Source organism: Mesocricetus auratus, unplaced genomic scaffold (assembly GCF_017639785.1).
Source record: "Mesocricetus auratus isolate SY011 unplaced genomic scaffold, BCM_Maur_2.0 Super-Scaffold_4256, whole genome shotgun sequence".
NCBI classification, from domain to species: Eukaryota; Metazoa; Chordata; class Mammalia; order Rodentia; family Cricetidae; genus Mesocricetus; species Mesocricetus auratus.
This window is the reverse complement of record NW_024429182.1, coordinates 51,213,887-51,233,696: the sequence shown is the minus strand read 5'-3', so window position 1 is coordinate 51,233,696 and position 19,810 is coordinate 51,213,887. Positions and strand designations below refer to the sequence as shown.

At 55.6% G+C, this 19,810-nt stretch overlaps 1 protein-coding gene across 3 annotated transcripts; it reads right to left on the bottom strand.

Moving 5' to 3' along the window:
• Positions 1-349: 349 nt before the first annotated feature.
• Plcb3 (phospholipase C beta 3) lies at positions 350-17,099 on the bottom strand. Of its 3 annotated transcripts, XM_040748664.1 has the most exons (32): positions 16,866-17,098; positions 14,413-14,490; positions 14,174-14,242; positions 13,946-14,086; positions 13,622-13,701; positions 13,486-13,539; positions 13,318-13,393; positions 13,121-13,221; positions 12,243-12,409; positions 12,020-12,166; positions 10,805-11,045; positions 10,565-10,649; positions 10,299-10,485; positions 9,502-9,707; positions 8,493-8,589; positions 8,331-8,415; positions 7,972-8,096; positions 6,979-7,133; positions 6,727-6,888; positions 6,059-6,158; positions 5,871-5,975; positions 5,603-5,694; positions 4,049-4,202; positions 3,925-3,960; positions 3,608-3,794; positions 3,098-3,251; positions 2,927-3,003; positions 2,751-2,840; positions 2,608-2,665; positions 2,280-2,366; positions 1,982-2,201; positions 350-1,110 (listed from the first exon to the last, which is right to left on the bottom strand). In XM_040748664.1, the coding sequence occupies exons 1-31, from the start codon at positions 16,962-16,964 to the stop codon at positions 1,998-2,000; spliced, it is 3,699 nt and encodes a 1,232-aa protein (XP_040604598.1). In that variant the 5' UTR covers positions 16,965-17,098; the 3' UTR covers positions 350-1,110; positions 1,982-1,997. The 3 variants fall into 3 exon arrangements, with proteins under 3 accessions (XP_040604598.1, XP_040604603.1, XP_040604593.1); XM_040748669.1 differs by lacking the exon at positions 350-1,110 and having other exon boundaries at positions 1,635-2,201; positions 3,629-3,794; positions 16,866-17,099; XM_040748659.1 differs by lacking the exon at positions 350-1,110 and having other exon boundaries at positions 1,635-2,201.
• Between the last annotated feature and the right edge of the window lie 2,711 nt (positions 17,100-19,810).

Below are 19,810 nucleotides of genomic sequence, written 5' to 3'. Positions count from 1 at the left end.
AAAAGTCAAGTTGACCAACGGAGTCCGGCTGTTAGACTTAGTGGTGAGGGAGCGGATCCTGGCCAGACCCCTGGGACTGCCAGGCCCTTATCTCTAATATGGTAATTGGGAGCTGCAGCCCAGCCGGCCGCCGGAATTCAGAGCTCTGCAAACCAAGCCGCGGCTCCCCCGGGGCGGGGGCGGGGGGGGGTCATTTGCTCCTATTTGGGTCAGTCCTTGTGAGCAGCTACTGTGTGACCGGCCTGGGGCCTGTGCTGCTCAGGGACCTGGCGGGGCACGCTGGGCGGAGCGACACGATCGCTAGGGAACGGAGAAGCTTCTCATGGGGACCTGGAGCGGGGCCCAGAGCTCAGTTGAGAGATTTATTGGCGCCCCTATAGCCCAGGCCAGTGCTTTGCGCTGGATATGCAGATAAGTTGCGCCACAGCCCTGCTTCCCGGAACATGGGAGGGGGAGGCCCCCACGGCGGGGCCTCAAGGAGTAGGTCAGACTTGAAGGTGAGGCTGTGTCTGGGGCTGTCACTCTCAGCAAAGGGACATACCAGGATATTGGGAGTTAGCCTGTTTTTGAGGACCCCAGCCCAGAGTGTTTGGGAAAATGGAGGCCAGCCAGTCAGCAGTAGGAGACGTGGAATACAGAAAAGTGGCAGATCTGGGAACAGGACACACTGATGAAGGTGGCTTGGGCAATGGTAGCAGAGCAGAGACTTTAGCCCTGCGAAGCCCAACCCTGGCCACCCAGTTTCTCTGGCCTTCCTACCCAGTCTGTTTGCCTGGGGCTGCAACAAAAGCAAAGCAAAGACTTCATTGGCAGGAGATAAGCCCAGATAAGAGACTGCCTTCCTCTGGAAGGAGCAGACAGTACCCAACCGCCAGGAAGCAGGGAGAGGCCTTGAAGAAATGCCAGCCTGCCTCAGCTGCAGAGCCTGGCCCATTCTCTTGCCACAAGGTCTCTGGTGTTCCTGGCTGGTGTCAGCCTTGGAGCAGGTCCTCCATGCTGGTGAAGAACATCTAGTACAGGGCCAGCATGCAGGCCATCCTGCCTCCTGGCAGGTCTCAACTTAGCTATGGCCCAGTACACGCAGCTTCCATTCAGGACCTGCTTCCGTATCTGTAAAACAGGCAAAACATCTCCTTCACAGGGGTGAGGGGCCACAGAGTATGATAGCCCCTGCCAGCAACAACCCTTAAAGCTGCCAGCTTCCTTTATCCTAAGAGCCATGGACCCCTTCCCAATCTGACAACTCAGCTCTAACCATGCACTCCATCCCTGTGTGCTGCCCTCAGTAGCCCCGGCAGGAGATGCTGGGTGCTTGGGTCATATCAGACAACAGGCAGGAGGGCAAGGAAGGCTTCCTGAGACACAGTCTGAGCCTGAGCAAAGAAACAGACGAGATGAGGGAGAAGAGACTAAAAGGGGTAGGGAACCTAGGGGCTCGGGGTGGAAATAGAAAGCTCGGAGCTACCCCTGGCAGGGAATAAGGCCACCAAATACCTTGGGCAGGGCAGCTAAGTTCAAATCTTGAAACTTTACTAGGAGTTTGACTACAATGGCCCAGCTGAGGTGCCAGAGAAAACGGCAGTACCAGAGCTGGAGCCTGGAATGTTTTCATCCACACCACACCTTACACAGGGTCCCTGAAGTCCGCTTTTATTCACGTAAAAAATCCCCAAGTATAAAGGGTCGCCTCTACTTCCCAGAGCTCCAGGGTTCCATCTACTGCTCCTTGGGAATGAGGGAATACCCATCTTGGTGAGTGCTATGGGGTATAAGCCCCAGTCCTTTTCCTAGGCCTGAGGTTAAAAGGAGAGGCTGAGGACTGAAGAGGCCCCAAGAAAATGGAGTTAGTGTGGAGTGAGGCATTTGTCTCAGATCTTAAAAAAATAAAATTTCTAAAGACAAAAGGTTAGAACAAACAAACAAACAAAAGCAGTAGTGTCTTCTACCCGCTGCCCAGCGCCCACCCCAGTTCAGTGGCCACCTCTTGCTCAGCCAGTTTAGAGCTGGGTGTTCTCCTCCTGGCTCTCCGAGTCAGCGCTGGACAGGTGCCCACCACTCCCAGGTGCATGACCATTGCTGGCACAAGCCACCAGGGGGCCATCTCCCAGACCTTCTGATGTCTCGCCCAGCAGGCATCGACGGATCTCCTGGGGCAACCTGTCCCGATGCTCCTGACACTCCTGGGTCAGCTGGGCCAGCAGCTGCAAAAGGATGAGTGTCCCAGAGGGCCCAGGCTGCCCAGCTCCTGTACTAACCTGTCTGCCTCCCCCAGGCCTCACCTTGGGCTCCTCTTCTGCTAGCTGCTGGAGGACTTGCTGCTGCCCTGCCATGAGGCGCTCATGGCGCTGCTTCTGGGCCTCTTCCAGCTGCAAGGGAGGGCAAGAGTTCAGCTGAAGGAGGGGCAAGACCGGAGGGCACTAAAATGAGGGATGGGGGGATCAGGGCTTCCAAGGACACTAAAGGTGCTAGATGTGATGCAGGCACCAGAGGCTGTTGGTATAGTCCCTGGAGGAAAGGCACAGCCCTTTGGAGAACAATGTGTCACCAAGCCAGGCATGGCAGAGCTGAGTTTTTGATGAGTGAGGAAGAAAGGAGGGGCTCACTCACCCGTCTGATGGAGTTGACTGACTCAGTGATATGCCGCCGATTAATCTCTGTTAGTTCCCTGCAGAGGTAAAAGGGATGGCTCAGTGCCCAGGCTCCCTCTCTGCCTCCCCTCATCCAATGGCTCCCAGGCCTAACACACTTACACCTCCTTCTTATGTTTCTCTCTTGTCTTGGCCTCTGAGATACTGTTGTTGCGCTTCCTGTCCAGAATCTTTTGAAGCTCCTTCTTCTCCCTGAAGCAGCAGGAGGGACAGGAGGGGCTCAAAGGCAGGACTCCTGGCACAGAGCCCACGGCCCTCACACAGGCCTTTCCCTTTACCTTTCATTCAGCTCCTTTAATCTCTTCAACTGGGTTGTGTGTGCATCCAGGACAACCTCCCTGAGCCGCTGCTGAGCCTGGGGACACGGACAGGCAGCCAGCAGGTAGCACAGGGCTGACAGGTCTACCCAGGGAGCTGGCTCTGCTTGCCTACACCACAGGCCCCCTCACCTGTCTCAGGTGCTCCAGCCTCCGTTCGGTTTCTGCATCTGCCTGGGCCTGTCTCAGCTCCAGCAGGCTCTGTACCTGTTGGTTCTGGAACTCTCGATGCTGCTTGGTCTCCCCTTCCTCCTCCTTGATGTCCTCTGCATTAGTGGCTCTGCCCCTGTAGGGAAAACCTTCTCAATCACACCAGGTCCCTGGGCTAGGACAGTTAGAGCAGGGCTCATGCCAACAGGCAGTGGCAGGCAACAGCCAGGTGAGGTTTGCTATGCAAATCAAGAGAGCCAGCAGGGGCCAGCAGCTGTACCGTTAGCGCCGCACAGGTGATGGATTCCTGCTTCTTGGCATAGGACTTTGGAGGAGGTGTTACTCCCAGGGAAGAGTGAGGACCAGTATGGGAACCCACCCCCACCTTCCTGTTATTCAAGCATGCCCACCCAGCACGGAGAGCCACACATGCACCTCCCTCCGATATTCCTGCCAGCACATAACATGGGCAACAGGCTACAGGGCACTCACGGGGCACTGGAGGACCGGCACCTGCTCTCAGCCCTGGCCTGAGCCAAGCCATCCAGACGGCGGGTAAGGGCCATGGCCTTGCGCTGGTGCTTTTTATGCAGCTCCCTCAGGTCTCGTTCCTGCCGGCTCCGAAGCTTCACCATAGCCTTGTGGTTTCGGAGCTCCTCCAGAGGGGTAGGGGTCACCTCTGCAAGGGAGAGGTGTTGGTAGCAAGCAAAGGAGGCAGTGTAGCAGATGAGGTAGGATGGGTATGGCTGAGCTGCATGGGGCAGATGCCCTCCACATGGCCCTACCCCAGATCAAGCTGGGCCCCTTACCAGAGAGGATGCTGGCAATCAAATCATCTCGCTGCCCTGGAGAGCAGAAGCTTTGGTGAGATGCTGGGGGGTCCAGCAACAGGCAGCTCCCCTTGGCCCACTCCTAGGACGGCCTTCCCCTTACCTGGGCTACTGAGGGAGGTGCTAGTAGGGGAAGTGGTAGGACCTTGGGGCCATCGAGGCGAGGCATCCAGTGGGTTAGGCGTGGGGTTGGGCAAGAGCTGTGACCCTGGCTGTTGAGCCTGCGTCTCCTGATATGTCTCTGTACTGGCCTGAGCCTGCAAGACAGAAAACTCTTTCCAAAAACGTTTTCTCCATCTCAGGGTCCGTCCACCTCTGGATGCCACATGCCCCCGTCAGCTCCCTCTGCCTACACAATGAAGAGATACACGACAGGTGCCCCTAGACCCTTATTCACAAGGGCCAGGAAGGCTGTGTGTTACCAGATCATTGCATGTCCTCAACTCCCAGACAATTCTGGAAAAGCCTGGCCTGGCCCCAAGAGTCCTCCTCTGCGTCCCTCCCGCCCTTGCCTGGTGGTTCGTCCTCCTCCTGGATGCTCAGCTCCTGATTTAATCAGCAGAGGAAGCAATGGCAGAGTGGGCACCAGTCTCTTCGACTAACAGCTCCTCACAGCCCTAATTGCAGTCATTTCTTTCCTGGCCGCCACAGGCCCCGTGGGGACTGGGTCAGGACATGCGGCTGAACCTCTGCTCCTGGCGCCTCCCCACTGAAGCCACTACCTCCTCATGGCTTTCCTGCCTGCCAGTGCCCCAGTGCACGGATAGCCAAGCTTTTTACCTAAAGCCTGAGAAACTCTAGTCTAGACACAACCCAAATCAGTGCAAATGATTGCACTTCTAAGATTCTACAGCTGAGCTGAGGGTATAGGTCAATGGTAGAGCATTTGCCTGGCCTGCTTAAAAACCTGGGCTCCATCCGCATCCAGCACTGGAGGAAAGGAGGTAAGGGGTTGGAAAACTGACTGACTAGTAAAATGCTTGCCATAAAAGCATGAGGACCTGCGGTCAGATCTCCTCATGTCTATAACCGCAGTGCCAGGGTGGGCAAAGATAAGCAGATCCTTGGAGTTCACTGATCAGCCAGTCTGGTTGCATAAAGAGATGCTGTCATAAAATAAGGTGGAAAACCACATGTACATGAACACACACACAAATGTTTACATACAAAAGCAAAAACCCACAGCCCTTACGTCCACTGCAAGCCATCTAAAGCTCCTATAGTGCAATATGGCAGGAAGGTCAAGCTTTAGGGGCAAAAAAAAAAAAAAATGGGCTGGAAGCCCAGCCAGGCTTCATGGGGCTGAGCCACTTCCCATAGCCTCAGTGTCCCATCTCTGTGACGGACATGGCAACGAGCCAAGGATGTGACTGACCTCACACTGGGCCTGACAACAAGCTGGCACTTAGCAGCCACTTGACATCATTTCCAGGTTTGAGTGAGACAAAAGAACCGAGAAAGGGGAGCAGGTTTTACCAGCATGAGCTGGGGTGTTGAGACAGGAAACTAGGGTCTGCAGTAAGATACTTAACAGCTTAGTTTGGAGAGAGGTATCAGATGGCAGGGCTGGGAGCTGGGGTACCTGTGGAAGAGTTGTCCACTGGTCCCCACTGTCAAGGTAGGCCTAGCCCTACCCACTCCATTGATGCCCACTCACCTCGCTCTCCCCAATGAGAGCAACCAGCTGCTTGGCCCGCTGATCCATTAGGCTGACATGCTTGATGGGGTTAATCAGGGCCTCTGCATAGTCTAGAGGAAGCAGAAGGCCCAGTCTTCAGACCAAACCCCAGGTGACACTCTTCCTGCCATCATAGGACTCCAAGGGTGGGAAGCCTGACCCACTTGAACTGGGGCACCTAGTTCAGCCATGTCCAAGCCCAGCTCCCACCCTCTGGTCCCTGCCCTGGCCTACTACCCCATCTCACCCTGGTGGTCATCTGGGATGTAGTCAGAAGCTTCAGTGTAGATAAGCAGGGCAGGCAGGCACAATGGCTGGTTGGCCTCATTTCGCAGGCAGACATAGTGGTATCCTAGGCGGGCAGGAGAGCAAGATCAGCTAGGCCTGGCCAAATCCCCAAACCAACCCAGTGCTACCCAAAGCCCATGGACTCACCTGAGCGGATGGCAGAGACAGGCAGGATTCGGTGCCCGACAAATCTGCCACCCTCCTCAAAGGCTGCAATGCGAAGCGAGGCCAGCGTGGGCAGCACAACCTGTGGGACCCAGACTGCTGAGCTGTGGGGCAGAGCCAGGACCACCATACCACAGCCACCAAGGCTTCACCCTCAGAGCACAGAAGCCCAGCACAGGCAGCCAGAAGCCCTCAGGGCTATCCACAGAACAAGACAGGACAGGTCACATTGTGGTCTGCTTAGCAACTATACTGAGCCATGTGTATAAATTCAGAACACAGTTTAACCAGGTCAAAAGCAGAGGTCACATTCCCTTGGGACCATAGGAGTCGGGTGCAAGCTTGGAGCTCTGGTCTCTGGCAAGTGCTTCCTGTCTTGGAGAGGAGGCAGGCAGTGCCTGTTCCTCATGTGGGGAAGAAACAGGAACAACATAAGATAGGACAATGTTGTCATCATCCCTACCCTACAGCCCTCGTCTCTCCTTATCCCCTCTGTCACTCAAGAGAGGACAGGGAACCCAAGCCTGACCATAGGACATGCAGGGCCTGGAAGGCCACTTGCCCTTCCCACTTTCTGATCACCAGTCATCACCAGGGTACCTGGCCCCTGCTCTCAGTCAGGTTAGGCTGGCCTGCCAGAGTGGACTCACCTTGGGGAAATCAAAGGGCTCTTCATCCCACACAGGGTTGAATGAATTCCCCTGAGATGTCTTTGTACGATATTTGCGCCTCGTGTCAACTGGGAGACCAAACATGTCCACTTCAACATAGATGCCCACCTTCCTGTCAGACAGGAACTGCCCAGAAATCACCTGAGGTGGGAGAGCCCAGGAAGGTAAGTAAAGCAGCTGCTGTGTGTTTTGCCCTCAGAGCGCCCTAGACCCAACCCCTCCAAGACTCACCTTCACACGCAAGGCATTGGCTACTATGCCATCTACAATGACCTCAGTGAAGGGGTCAAAAGACTTGTCCGGCCGCCGCATGAACTCAGGCTTCAGCAAGTACCCACTGCGCCCATTGTACTCAAACACGCCTGCGTTGAGCTGCATTGGCATGTCTGTAGGCAACACAGGCAGGGTCAGTTAAGTGGCCTACTGGGGGTCAGCCAGAGTTCAAGGTCCAAGACCAGGGATAATATCAAATGGATTTGAGGGTCCAGATTCAAAAACTAGACAGATGAGGGTCCACAGAGTCAGTTAAGGTCAAGGCTCCAGATAAAGTCAGGGTTAAATTTTGGGACCTAAGATTAGGTAAAATCAGAAGTCAGTAGATGGGTCAGGGTCAAGGAGGGTGTACTGACTAGTTTTATGTCAACTTGATCCCAGCTATGATCATTTTGAAGAGGGAACCTCAATTGAGAAAATGCCCCCCCAATCAGACTGGCCTGTGGGCAAGCCCGTGGTACATTTTCTTGATTAACTGATTAATTGATGTGGAAGAGCTCAGCCCATTGTGGGCCGGTGGTCCTAGGTGCTGTAAGAAAGTGGGCTGAGGGAGCTGGAGAGACTGCTCAGAGGTTAAGAGCACTGACTGCTCTTCCAGAGGTCCTAAGTTCAGTTCCCAGCAACCACATGGTCACATGGTGGCTCACAACCACCCGTAACTAGATCTGGTGCCCTGTTCTGTGGCATGCAGGCAAAACACTGTATACGTAATAATAAATAAAATTAAAAAAGAACTTCCTAAAAAAAAAAGAAAGTGGGCTGAGCAAGCCATGGGAAGCAAGCCAGGAAGCTGCACTCCTCCACGGCTTCTGCTCCAGTTCCTAGCCTGGCTTCCCCCATGATGGACTTGTAAGCTGTAAGATGGAATGAAGCCCTTCCTTCCCAAGTCGCTTTTGGTCACAATGCTTTATCCCAGCAATAAAAATCCTAAGACAGGGGGCCAGAGCTCACCCAAGGTCTGGAAGTTGAGGGCAACGAGCTGGCAACCCACGTTCCAAAAGAGCTGAGGCATGTAGTTGGAGGAGTCCACACGGGTTCCCTTGGGGTAGATGCGGCTAAGCTGCTGCTTGTTGTATCTGGGGTTGGTGATCAGGGCCATAAGGGAACAAGTGACCACCCTCTGCCTCAGGCCCCATCTCTATGATCCTGGAAGTCTACTCCCAGCAAAGCTGCCCATACCATTCCCGACCCTCCACACCTCAACCTACTGATGACCCCATGCAGATGGCTTCTGTGGGGTCAAATCCCTGAGGCATCTGCAAGTCCCTGTCTGGCCCTACAGTGCCAGCTCCAGTGCCTGGAGAGGATACTCCACAAACTCCATGGGACTCTTAGTCAGCTGCTCCATGGCCTTGGTCTCCACAAAGGATGACATCTCGAAGCACTTGTTCCTTTCTGTGGGCAGTGGAGGGAAAGTATAAGGCCTGGAAGGGCCTGGCAGGGCCAGCTCCCAGTTACCCATCACCACTTACTTCGAGCAGCCTCAAAAGACTTGAACTTGACGGGTTCAATGTAGTTGACAAGTGTCGACATCTCCTCGGTGGCATTGACCTCACTGCTGGCTGTGCCCTGTGGTCCCCAAGCCCAAGGTCAATGGTGTCAGATGTCCCTTACTTGCTCCCCCAAAGGAAGGCTAGCCCTTTCCCACACCTGCAGTCATACTGCCCAGCAGCTTCCAACAAGACACCTCCCTATGACCTTGACAGTAACCCTTCTGTTACCGCTACTCTCCAGTACTCCCCTTGACACTATCTCACACTGGCTTCTCCTGTCACAGCGTCTTAGTCCATGCTAGTCCCACCTCTCCAGGTCTGTCTGCCACAACCTCCCTGCCAGGGCACAGTCCCCTTCCCCAGCTCGGCATTCTGTATCCGCTCTTCTTTAAACTTTTAACTTTATTACTTTTCCCTTGTGTGTGAGAGAGTATGTGTGTAAGTATGGGTGCTTGCTGCCACTGTGTGCACACTCATCAGAGGACAACTTTTGGGAGTTCGTCCCCTCCTCCTGTCTTAGGTTCTCCGTATCAAACTCAGGTCACTAGGCATGTATGGTAAGTATTATTATTTGCCAGTCCTGTACCCTAACACTTTTTTAAAAATTATTTTTATTTATTTATTTTGAGACAGGGTCTCTATGTTGTACTTGCTAGCCTGGACCTCACTATGTAGGTAGACTAGGCTGGTAGAGATCTGCTCGCCTCTGCCTCCCAGTGCTGAGATTAAAGGCGTGCACCATCACGCCCAGCTAGTTAGCATTATTACATTTGATTTATGTATTGAATGCATGTAAGGACAGGCATGTGGAGGCAGATGCTGGTACTAGGGGAGCCATCTCCTTGGCTTTGCACCCTGCCTTGTAGGCTCATTTGCACACCTACTTAAACTGGAGACCTACATAGATCAAGCAAGCTCTAGGAGAGCAGATGGCTGTCACCCAGCAGGTACTCGGCAAACACCCCCTCCACCCGCCTGTGGTACTGACCTCATCAGTGGTGGGCTTTTTTGGATCTGTCGTTTCCTCTTCTTCTTCATCTTCTTCCTCATCCTCTCGGTCAGCAGGTATGAGAACATTAGGTCCCCGGTTGAGGCCCTCCTCACCCAGAGACTTCTGGGGTTCCAGGCTGGTCTTCTCTAGTACCACCTCCTCTCCATTGCTTAGGCCAGGGCAGCTGTCTGAGCTGGGGGACCCTGTATAAGGACCAAGGGTCAAAGGTCAGGAACACAGGCTGATGCTGAGGAAGCCTGCAGTTGTGCTGGGGGGGGAGTCAGGATGCCATCTTAGAGAGAAGTACAGCTTGGGGAGAGGGAAGGGGTCGGAGTCTGGATGGCATTAAAGCTGGTGGTTGTCCAGAGGGGTCATAGGTCAGAGTTATATACAACAGGGAACAACAGCCTGAGCAGCCAGGTACATGGTGACATGGCTGGGCTCCAAGTGACCCTCAGCAACGGCCATGCCAGTGGGGGGGGATGAGTGGATGAGCAGTTAGCGCCGTGTGATGAGGGGCCTCAATAAGGTGACAGGGCAAAGGTTAGCTGGAGTCTTAAGGAGCTGGGTGAGCAGTCAGTGGAAGTCACTGCATCAGGGGCCTGAAGGAAGACATTCACTGAGGTCGAAGGTCAGAATCCAGAGCCCTACCCTGGCCAGGCAGCAGGGACAGGCTGCAGGTCTGTGCTGAAAGGTCACCACTCAGCTGAGAGGTGGTAAGGCAGGGGTCAGGAGCTGGGGTGATGGGGTTAAGTCAGGGTCAGGATCTGGGCTGGAGTCAGGCCTGGCCATACCGAGCTGTGGTGACGAGGGCTCTGTGGTGGCCGAGCTCTCGCTCAGGGCTGAGTTGCTCTGCTCCAGTGGCCTCTTGCGGATTGAGCTGCCGGGGACGCCTGTGCTTGGCTGATGTCGCTTCTTGTTCTTCACCAGGATGCGGCCCATCAGGTCCTGTGGACTAGGCAGGGGGACGCCCGCAGAGAGCTGGGCAGTGTGGGCAAGTCAGGACCTAGTCAGTCACCCTTCACCCACACCTCCTGCCTCAGCTCCAAGCCCCTCATACCGGATACTTGTCCAGTGGGTCAATGAGCAGCGCATCCCCAAAAATGGAGCGGCAGTACTCAGCCATCTTGGCTTGCTGCTTTGCCCTGTGGGGACAAGGTCAGAGGTCAGAGGTTCCCAGGGGAAGCTGAGGTAGTTCAGGTTCAGAGGTGAGAAAAGCATGAAAGGAGGGTTGTGTTAGGGCCCATCTGGAGTGCCTCCATTAGAGGTCTCTAGAGAGTCCCAGGGCAGGCCCACTCACGAGTCCACATGGTTCTCAAAGGAGAGGATGACAGGGTAGGGTGAGGTCTTGAAAGCTGTCTCAGCGATGGCCTCAAGCACATCACGTAACGGCACCTCAGTGGTCATGGTGAAGCCATGGGTAATGAAAGGCTCCTCCTCTGGTGGCCGTCCCTTCCATACATCCAGCTCCACACAGCGGCAGCCCCACAGAAGCACCTGGCGGTACATCTCCACCGACGATGTTCCCGCCAGCTGGCCCGCTGTGGGGGAGACTGTGTCACTACCCACTGGCTGCCCCATTCCATGAACTGACCCATAGTGGGGACAGAGAGACCCTGACACGGCCCAACTCCAGAGTGGTGCATGCTGGCCAGCCTGTCAGTCCTCCACTCAGTGTGGAGCTGCAGCATCTGCCCCGAAGCCCCCAGGAAAGGGCAGATAGCCTAAACCCCAGTCCTGGTATTCACCAGGTGGGAACAGAGCAGGCTTTCAGTAGCATTTGCAGACCCAGCTGGCCCCTCCTCCAAGGCTCACATTCTCTCACATAAAACCCTTCCAGCATCGCCCTGATACCCTCAACTATGGAATCCCACTCAGAGCACCTCCCAGAGCTCCCTATGTCTATTCCTGCTATCCATCTCTAGCCTGCACCAGCCTAGGGAACCACAGCCCCTCCCTACCTTCAACCCAATCTCCACAGAACTTCTGACAATCTGCCAGGTTCTAGTGCTTTCTCTTCTTCTGGCTTTCCAAGGAAGCTGTCTCCCACTCACACTGAGTTCAGAAGCCTTCCAGACCGGGGTTGCTCCTGCCTCCCCTTCGCAGCCTCCTCTCACTAGCCTCTCCTTCTGTGTACCTGTCCCTTGGCCCATGCTCCCCTACACCTGGCTTCCTTTCCTGCTTCTCCTGGGCTACGCACGTGGTAAGCTAGCACTCTGTCTCTGAGTTACACCCCACCCCCAGCCCCTTCTTTTACTTCTAAAGTCATTTATCGACTGCCCAGACTATCCGTGTACAATGCCAACAGATATGCCCTCAGCCCCTCCCCAAGGACACTTCAAGATACCCACCCCTAAGGCACAGCCCACAGAGATACTGGCTCTGGGGCAGGTGGCTGTCCCCTGGCCCTTCCCCAGTGTTGGCCCATGAATGATCAAGTTGAAAACTGTCCCCGAAAGGAGAAGCAGTGTGAGGACACAGGATGTGGCGTCTTCTCTCCCGCTCTCTCGCTCACCTGTGAGGTAGGTATTGTGCGAAGAATTGATGAAGTATGCGCTCAGTGGCTGCGTCATGTCCATGCTCAGATCCAGGGCCTCCAGCGGCAGGATGCCGTTCTCCTCCCCTCCTAGGTAGCGGCTGAAGCCCTCCATAGACATCTGGTCTGGGGATGGTGTGCCAACAGGTCAGCTGAGCTTGGCCTGTCCCACCCACACCGCCTACCGCCACCAGCCGCTCACCTCTTTCCAGGAACTGTTGATTAGGCTCATACTTCTCGATGAGCAACCGAGCCTGTGAGGGCCGAAGCGGTGGGTACAGCACTTCATTGAGTCTTGGGTCTCTTTGCTTCTGGTTGATAAAGTCCATGAGCTGCTCCAGAGTGAGGTACGGCTTGCCCTTGGCACCTCTGGAGGGGCCCAGAAGCTGGGTCAGGCCGTAGCCTCAGCTCCCACCTCGTGCTAAACCCTCACCCTGGGAGACAGAAGTGGAAAGGCCTGCACCTAACTTCAGCAGCCACAGATCGGTATTCTGGGCCTCAGTTTCCCTGTCCACTCTCCTGACCACTCAAACAGGGTCAAGCACAAGATGGACTGGCATCAGCATTCACCAGGGCTTTAGAAGCTGCTAAATGCTCAACCCACCACTCTGCCCCTCTAGACCCCAGGACCAATCTTGGCTCTGGCTTCCCACACTGTGCTGGCTCAGGTAGGTGTCACATAACATATCTGAGCCTCTTGGTTCCCATCCTAAGTGGGTTGATTAAGCCACCTGTGGCAAAGGGATGGCACAGAGCTCCTGAGGAGGTCCCCCTTCCTTACTCTGACACCTACAAACCTGCTCACCCACACACCACTTTTCTTTCTTTCTTTCTTTTTTTTTGTTTTTCGAGACAGGGTTTCTCTGTATTGTTTTGGAGCCTGTCCTGGAACTTGCACGGTAGACCAGGCTGGTCTCGAACTCATAGACATCCGCCTGCCTCTGCCTCCTAAGTGCTGGGATTAAAGGCGTGCGCCACCAACGCCTGGCTCATACACCAGTTTTCACTGTGCCAGAAGAACACTGAGCAGAAGCCAGAGGCAGAGCCCAGCCTATGGGAACCACTCGCCAGGCCACTTACATCTCAAGCAGGATCTTGTCAATATCTGGTCGCAGACATAGCTTGTTCAAGAATCGCTCAAAGATTTCCAAGGAAAACTCATCAGGCCGGATGGACTCACTCTGAGGGTGAGGAGTATGGAAGCCAGTTCCAGAAAGTGGGCACCTACTGTGACACCCCACCCTACCTCACCCTCACCCTGGCACTGGCCCACATACCCGGTTGAAGTTGAGGCCACAGGACTCCAGCGCAGTCTCCACCCGCTTCTTGTCTGCTGAGAACATCTTCAGAATGCTGATGCAGGCAGGAGGGGTCAGGGTCAGTTGGGGGGCAAAGGTCACCAAGGTCAGGGCAGGAAAGAAGATGTGAGGGGGAAGGGTGCTCACTTCTTGACCGGAATCCGTCCATCCTGGTTCACCTGCAGCTTCAGCTTTGTGTATCTGAGAAGGCAGGCATGAAGGTCAGATCTTGCAAGCTGGCCAGCTGAACCCCCAATGCTCCCCAGGGTGACCCAGGGCTCACGCTTTCCGCAGGAAGGTGTTCCGGGAGGCATTCTGAGCCAGTATGTTCATAGCCAGTTTGAACAACTCCTCCGACCAGACCTGGGAGTTAGCACACAGAGGAGGGGACTGAGGGGCTGGCCCAGCCATAGCCTACATCTGGAACAGGGTCTGGTACGTAAAACACCAAGAGGACAAAACTGGGAGTGGTGGCTCATGCCTGTAATCCTAGCACTTGAGAAACTTAGGCAGGAGGATTGCCTTGAGTTTGAGACCAGCCTGGGCTACATGATGTCTTCCAGTGTAAGCATCTGCTTTCCTAGGCCGTCTCTTGACCCCAGCCCACCTTGACTGTGTCATCCTGCACGGCCATGAAGTTCAAGAATGTAGTGTTTACGGGGTCTGGCCCAGCCACCACTGTCATCAGCTTCTCCTCCAGCCGGGCATCAGGGCCCCCAAAGCCCAGTACTTCTCGAATCTTAGGGTCCTGTGTAATGAAAGCCAAGGGTGAGGAGAAGGGGAGTCTCGTCCCCTGACAACCTTGGTCCCATCAGTTCGAGGCCTCATCCCTCACCTTAGGCAAGCGGGCATAACGACCTATACGTGTGTCCCGGATAGAGCTGATGTCCAGCGTGTCCACCTCCTAGGGAAACCATCAAGGTTTGTGTCTAAGAAGTATAACGGGTTCTTAATCTCCCCACCCAAGCTAAGGAATGCCCAACTCCTAGCTAGGTGTCACCCCCAGGTCAGGGATCTTGACAGGGGTCTCATGTAGGGCCTAGGCCTGAGCCAGCAGCACCAGCACACCCTCACCATGTTGGGTCCCGTCCAGTACAAGAAGAAACCATTGGGATCCACACGCAGGGTCACCAGGTTCCGACTGGAGGCCTCCTGAGGGTAGCACAAAGGACAAGGCTCAGGGAACAAGGGCAGGGGCAGGCTTGGTTCCGGACCTACTGGAGCTGGTTTTTCCCAGTGAGCCAAGAGGAAGTTCCTCCAGCCTCCAGGGGTCCCTGGAGATGAAGACAAGTCCTCCCGCATGACATTTCAGGTTCAGTCCCCAACTCTCCTCCCAGCTTCACCTCTCCCTGAGATTCTGTCCCATAAGTCACCGAGCTGCTCTGTCCATCATCCGCCTTTTGCCACACCCTTCCTGTGCTTTTCTTTCTTCTCTAGCCCTGAAACTGCTGTGGAGGCCTCCAGGAGCCCATCGAGCCTCGGTTTCCCCAGAAGGCTCCACAGTCTCCTTACATAAGCATACTACTACTGTATGAAAGCAAGGGCTGGGAGCCTCGATCTAAAGCCTGCCTGTGTCCCTTGAGGCCTCATAGCAATTGGTCACCCTCAAAGCCCACCACCCATCGCACTGTACTTCATGGGATCCTCATAGCCTCCAGGCTCACCCCATGTTATAGAAGAGCCCCCAGCCCCTTCAGGAAGACTAGGCAGGAGTTTCTCCTTCTCTCTAACAGCTCTAAGGTGACTGACAGGAGGGTAGGATATCAGGAATCTGTGTATTTTCTGAAAAAGACCCAGTCACTGATGCCCAGGGCTACCCCATATGCTCAGGACCACTTCAGCCAGCAGAACTCCCCTTGAGCCAAAGAGGACTCCCACCCAACACACTGCTGTTTTAAGACAATCCTGCCACCAACAGTGCACACTCCCAGTCCCACAGCCCCAAATGTGAATCATGTCCAGTTCTGCTCCCTTTATTTCACCCCCCCCCTTTCAGGCTCTCCAAAGCCCTGGAGGTATATCCTGTCATCATCTTCATTTTACACAGGAGGAAACTGAGGAGCCAGGATTTGCAGGGTTATACTTGTAAAGTCCTGGGACCTGGGAAACAGGGAGCCAAGATCCCTGCAGGGCCCCTGCTCCTGGTTCCTGGTTTCAGCGACAGCCTCACAGCCATCGGAGACATCAGTGGGAAGACTGGGAACGGCACAGCCCCACCCATGCAGTCTTGGTTTACAGAAGGAAAGCAGCTGATCTGGGGACACAGGTCCCTAAACCTTTTGGATGTATGGTCCTTCGACTCTAATGGGAGACAATGGGTCCCAACCTCTCCAGGAAATTCCCAACCTTGCCCTGGGTCTGACTACACAGCCCCCAGTAGTCCTAGAAAAGGGGAGAGTCCCCCTGGAACCGTCGCCAGGGGCCTAACTTCCAAAGGCCATCCAGGCCCCTGGCTCTTCAGTCCCAAAGTGTGTTCAGCACCCCCACCCCACCCCAGGCCCTCTCCCTGTTTCCACTTCCTTATTTGGGTTTATCACACTGCAAGGAAAAGGAGAAACTTTTCCCTTTAGGCTGGCCTGGGGGAAGGGGTCTCCTGGGGCCACGGGAGTGCCCAGGCACCCCTTGCCCAGCACACCTGCAGCTAAGGCCACGCCCCCAGCCCCTCCCCTTAGTTCCCACTCCTGCCCCACCCAGCCGGAAAAACCTAGCGTCTTCCAGGCCTATGGCCCAACTGGGAAGGAACAGTAAGGAAGCTCAGGCCTCTGGGTTGAGGCTCTAAAGAGCAAAGGACCCAGGGGGCACGGGAGGGAACGGTACGACAACGCGGGTGAGACGTGCGATCCGGATAAGAATCCGCAGGTGGGCATCGGGGAAGCAGTAAAAAATGGGGGCCAGGATTTATTGGGGTTCAAAGTCCCTAAGTTAAGAAATGGGGAGCAAAGTTCCCAGAGTTGGAGGAACTTGGAGAGGGACAAAGTCTCCAATAAGGGTGACTTGGTGCTCCCACCTGAACAGAAAGCTCTCTGGAATCCTGAAGCAGGGCAAAGGGGTACCAACCAGGAGGGGGGTGAAAAGTGATGATCAGAAGAGAATTGCTCAGGCGAAGCACTGGGGAGAGTGGGATCCCAGTGGCAGGCCACCCAGGACAAGGATGCCCTACGTCCAGTGGGTGTCCAGTGCTGGGCGCAGGGGTCTGGGGACAAGACCAGTATCGGAGAACCTGAATTCATCTGGCCAGGGTGGGGAAGAGTGCAAGGGGGGGGGCAGGATTTACTGGGGTTCAAAGTCTCCATGCCAAGGAGTGGAGAGCCCAACTGACCACAGCTGAGGGACTGGGTTGCGGAGGGTGGGGGGGACACAAAGTCTTCAATTACAGAGAGGACAGGGGAACTCAAGTTTCCGGAGTTCAGCAAGGCTGGAATAGGGGGTGCCGTAGTCAGGCGACACTGAAATAGGGGTCCCTGGCATCTAACCGAATGTGAATGGAGTCCTCAGATCTGGGCAGAACAGGGGATAGCCGCTCTTACCTCGTCCCATTTGATAAACTTACTCCCGCGCCTCAGGGTCTCCACCACGGTGGGCGGCTCCAGCTGCAGCGCGTGGACGCCGGGCCTGGCACCCGCCATGGCCAAACCAGGGGCGCCTCGGGGACCCACCGAGCCCCGACGGGAACCGACGGTACCGCTGTTCTTTCCACACGCTCTCGCGCGGCCCGCTCCGGCCCCGCGGCGTCAGCGCCCGCCCGCCAGCCAGTCTGTCCCGGACGGACCGGAGACTCGGCTCCCGGCCCCGCCCCCGCCCAGCTCCGCCCCGTCGGGCGGTGCCGCCCCCCTCCCACCTCGTCGGGCCCGCCCGGCCCGCGGCGGCGCCCCCCTGGCGATCGGGGCGGCGACTGCATATGGAAGGAGGATGGAGCAGATTTGAGGGGTCTTTGTTGACCCGCCCAGTAGCACTTTATTTTCCCGGGGTCTTGGGTAAAAGGAGAGAGCTTAGGGCCACGGAGCTATTGAGGGTGCACCTGGAAGACGGGTGTTGGAGCTGCCTGAGTTGGGCCAAGGTCAGCCCGTTGAGGGCTCCAGGTGGAAAAAGCGGAGATAATAGGGCTGGGGGACGCAGAGCCTTGTACCCGACCCCGCCTCTACCGCACTTAACTGAGCTCAGGAAACATCATCCCATCTCTCTCCATCCCACCCCACCCCCGTGCCCTCACTTCGCTTCATCCCCTCCTGCTGGAGCTCAGCACCCCCTCCCAGGGAGCACTTAGCTAGCTAATGGGCCTCCCGCCGGCAGGCGCCCCTCCCCCGTCCCTAGCCCTAGAGGCCCGGAGCCTGCCACCTCCTTTGAGGACCCAGGCATCCGACTTTCTGGAGAAAACCTTGGCGCAGTTCTTGCGCTACTGACCCTGTGATGGGAGCTAGCCTCTGTGAGTCTCTTAGCTGAAAACTGCATAGTGAAGGATGGTTGTTTGCCCAGAAGGGGCAGAAGCCTTGTGGGTGTCCCCAAAGGAGGGGCTGTGCAGTGCCTGGCCCACAGCAGGTGCCCTGAAATCTGTGTTCCAGCGATCAGAGGAACGGAAGGGGCAGGCGCATGGGCACCGGCAGGGGTGGGGGCTGCAGCCCCTCCCGCAGGGCTTGGCTGGGGGGGCTCCTGCCTGGGGGCCCCTGTGGGAGCCCCCCCAATACAAAGGAGGCAGCAGCAGCAGGTTTAAAGTAGAACTCATCCAGAGGGGCCAGCCAAGTCACCTAGAAACCTAGAAAGAGTTGGAGCTGGCTCTGGGGGAGGAGGGTCAGCCAAGGAGGAGCTTCCCTACCGGCGCCTTTGCCCCAGGCTCTTAGGCCTCAAGAGGAGCCCTGCCTGGCACTGGCTGTTCTCCAAATCCCCATCATAAAGGCGGCAAACTTAATGAGTCTCGATGACTCTGGCTGTGGCCTTGTGCAGTGGTGTGATTATTATCTTCACTTGAGGCCCAGAGAGGGGCCGGGACTTGCCCAAGGTCACACAGCTTCCTGAGAGGATTTCAACCCTCATTCTGACTTCCTGCCTCTGCTCCCAGCTCTGTAGGAGACAAAGGGGAGGGGGCTTACAGGGCTGTGATCCCCTTCCTCTCTTAAAGGCTGTAAAAGGATACCCCTTCAGAGAACGGAACCATTCAGGGTGGAGGTTGGCCTCTGTACCCACAGGCTTAGGTTCAAATTCAGGATTCCCCTGTCCAGAAGCTAGCTGTCCAGCTAGAGTAAACACACACACCCTCTATAAGCCAGGAAAGGAATCCGTGGGAATGTCAGAGGGGAAGGAGCCAAGAAAGGACACGGGTGAGCTCTGGCACAGGGGACCTGCTCACCAACACCAAGGTTAGGGGGACCTGGAGTCAGTGTCTGAACCTCAGGCCCCATGCCTTGTGCAGGAGTCCTTCCCAGAAGCTTCTGCAAGCAGGTCCTGGGAAAACAGGATGGAAGCTGTTTGTTGGGCCAGGCCCTCTTCTTCCCCCACCGCTAATCTCTTGAGGCCAGACAGCCCCCCCATTAGAAGGCTCCTTCCTCCTCCTTGGCCACTTTCTTCCAGTCCTGGAATGGTAATAGTTTCTCGGCAAACAATAATGGGGGAACGAAGGCAGCCTTTCAGGCCTCTACACTCGATTAAGGGATTGGTGTCAGCCCATGGGTCCCTCCCCAGGGCCTCTGCTTCAGGGAGGTTCTGCAAGTCTCCTTAGCTCCACTCTGGTGGGAGGGGGCCACATCCCTCTGGGAAAGGTGGAGCATGAGGAAAGGAAGCTACAGCATGAGGCTAGATGAGAGGCTAGGCATGCTCCAGTCATAGGAAGACTGGTGGGTGAGCATAACAGGATAAAGGTCCCAGAGCCTGAGCTCTGGGTCACAGGGAGGTCAGGATCCTCTGGCTCCTGGGGGAGGTTCCTGGCACATGAGTGATTTGCCCACTTCCTGGGCAGAGTCAGGACTTGAACCTAATAACCCCTTATGCTCCAAGGCTAGGGCTGTTCAAGAAGCCCAGGTTCCAAGAAGGCTGCAGGCCAGCATATGCATCTTTCTTCTCACACTGAATGGGCACAAGAAGGGACAAGACAGACAAAAGAGCCAGCCGCAGGAAAATGAGGACACCCTGGGGATGACACATGAAGTAGCCAAAGCGAAAAGCAGGACGGGCAAGTCCCTGAAAGGCCCTGGCATGTGAACTGAACTGAAGACGTTCACATTAACCATGAAGATCAGAGGCCAGAAAAGTCAGTGTTCAAAATCATCATCTTGAGGGCAGAGACGGAGATGAAGGTCTCCAGAGTCATGGACTCCACTCCAATAGTAGCCATTGGGCTTTAGGGGCCATTAAAGCATCTCTAATCCATGAGTTCCTTCTAGGTACAAGCCAATGCTGAGGTTCAAAAAGAGCAACGCTGGCCTTGGAGAGGTGAGATGAGCATGCAAGAAATGCAGTCCTGGGAAAAGTGACCCTCCTGTTT

Excerpts from the sequence above, each read along its gene's own strand:
- Plcb3 (XM_040748664.1), bottom strand. The coding sequence starts at position 16,964 with ATGGCGGGTGCCAGGCCCGGCGTCCACGCGCTGCAGCTGGAGCCGCCC. Across the intron at positions 8,097-8,330 it reads AGTCCCATGGAGTTTGTGGA|ATACAACAAGCAGCAGCTTA; the intron begins GTATCCTCTCCA and ends CACCAACCCCAG. Across the intron at positions 5,695-5,870 it reads CATCCCAGATGACCACCAGG|ACTATGCAGAGGCCCTGATT; the intron begins GTGAGATGGGGT and ends TGCTTCCTCTAG.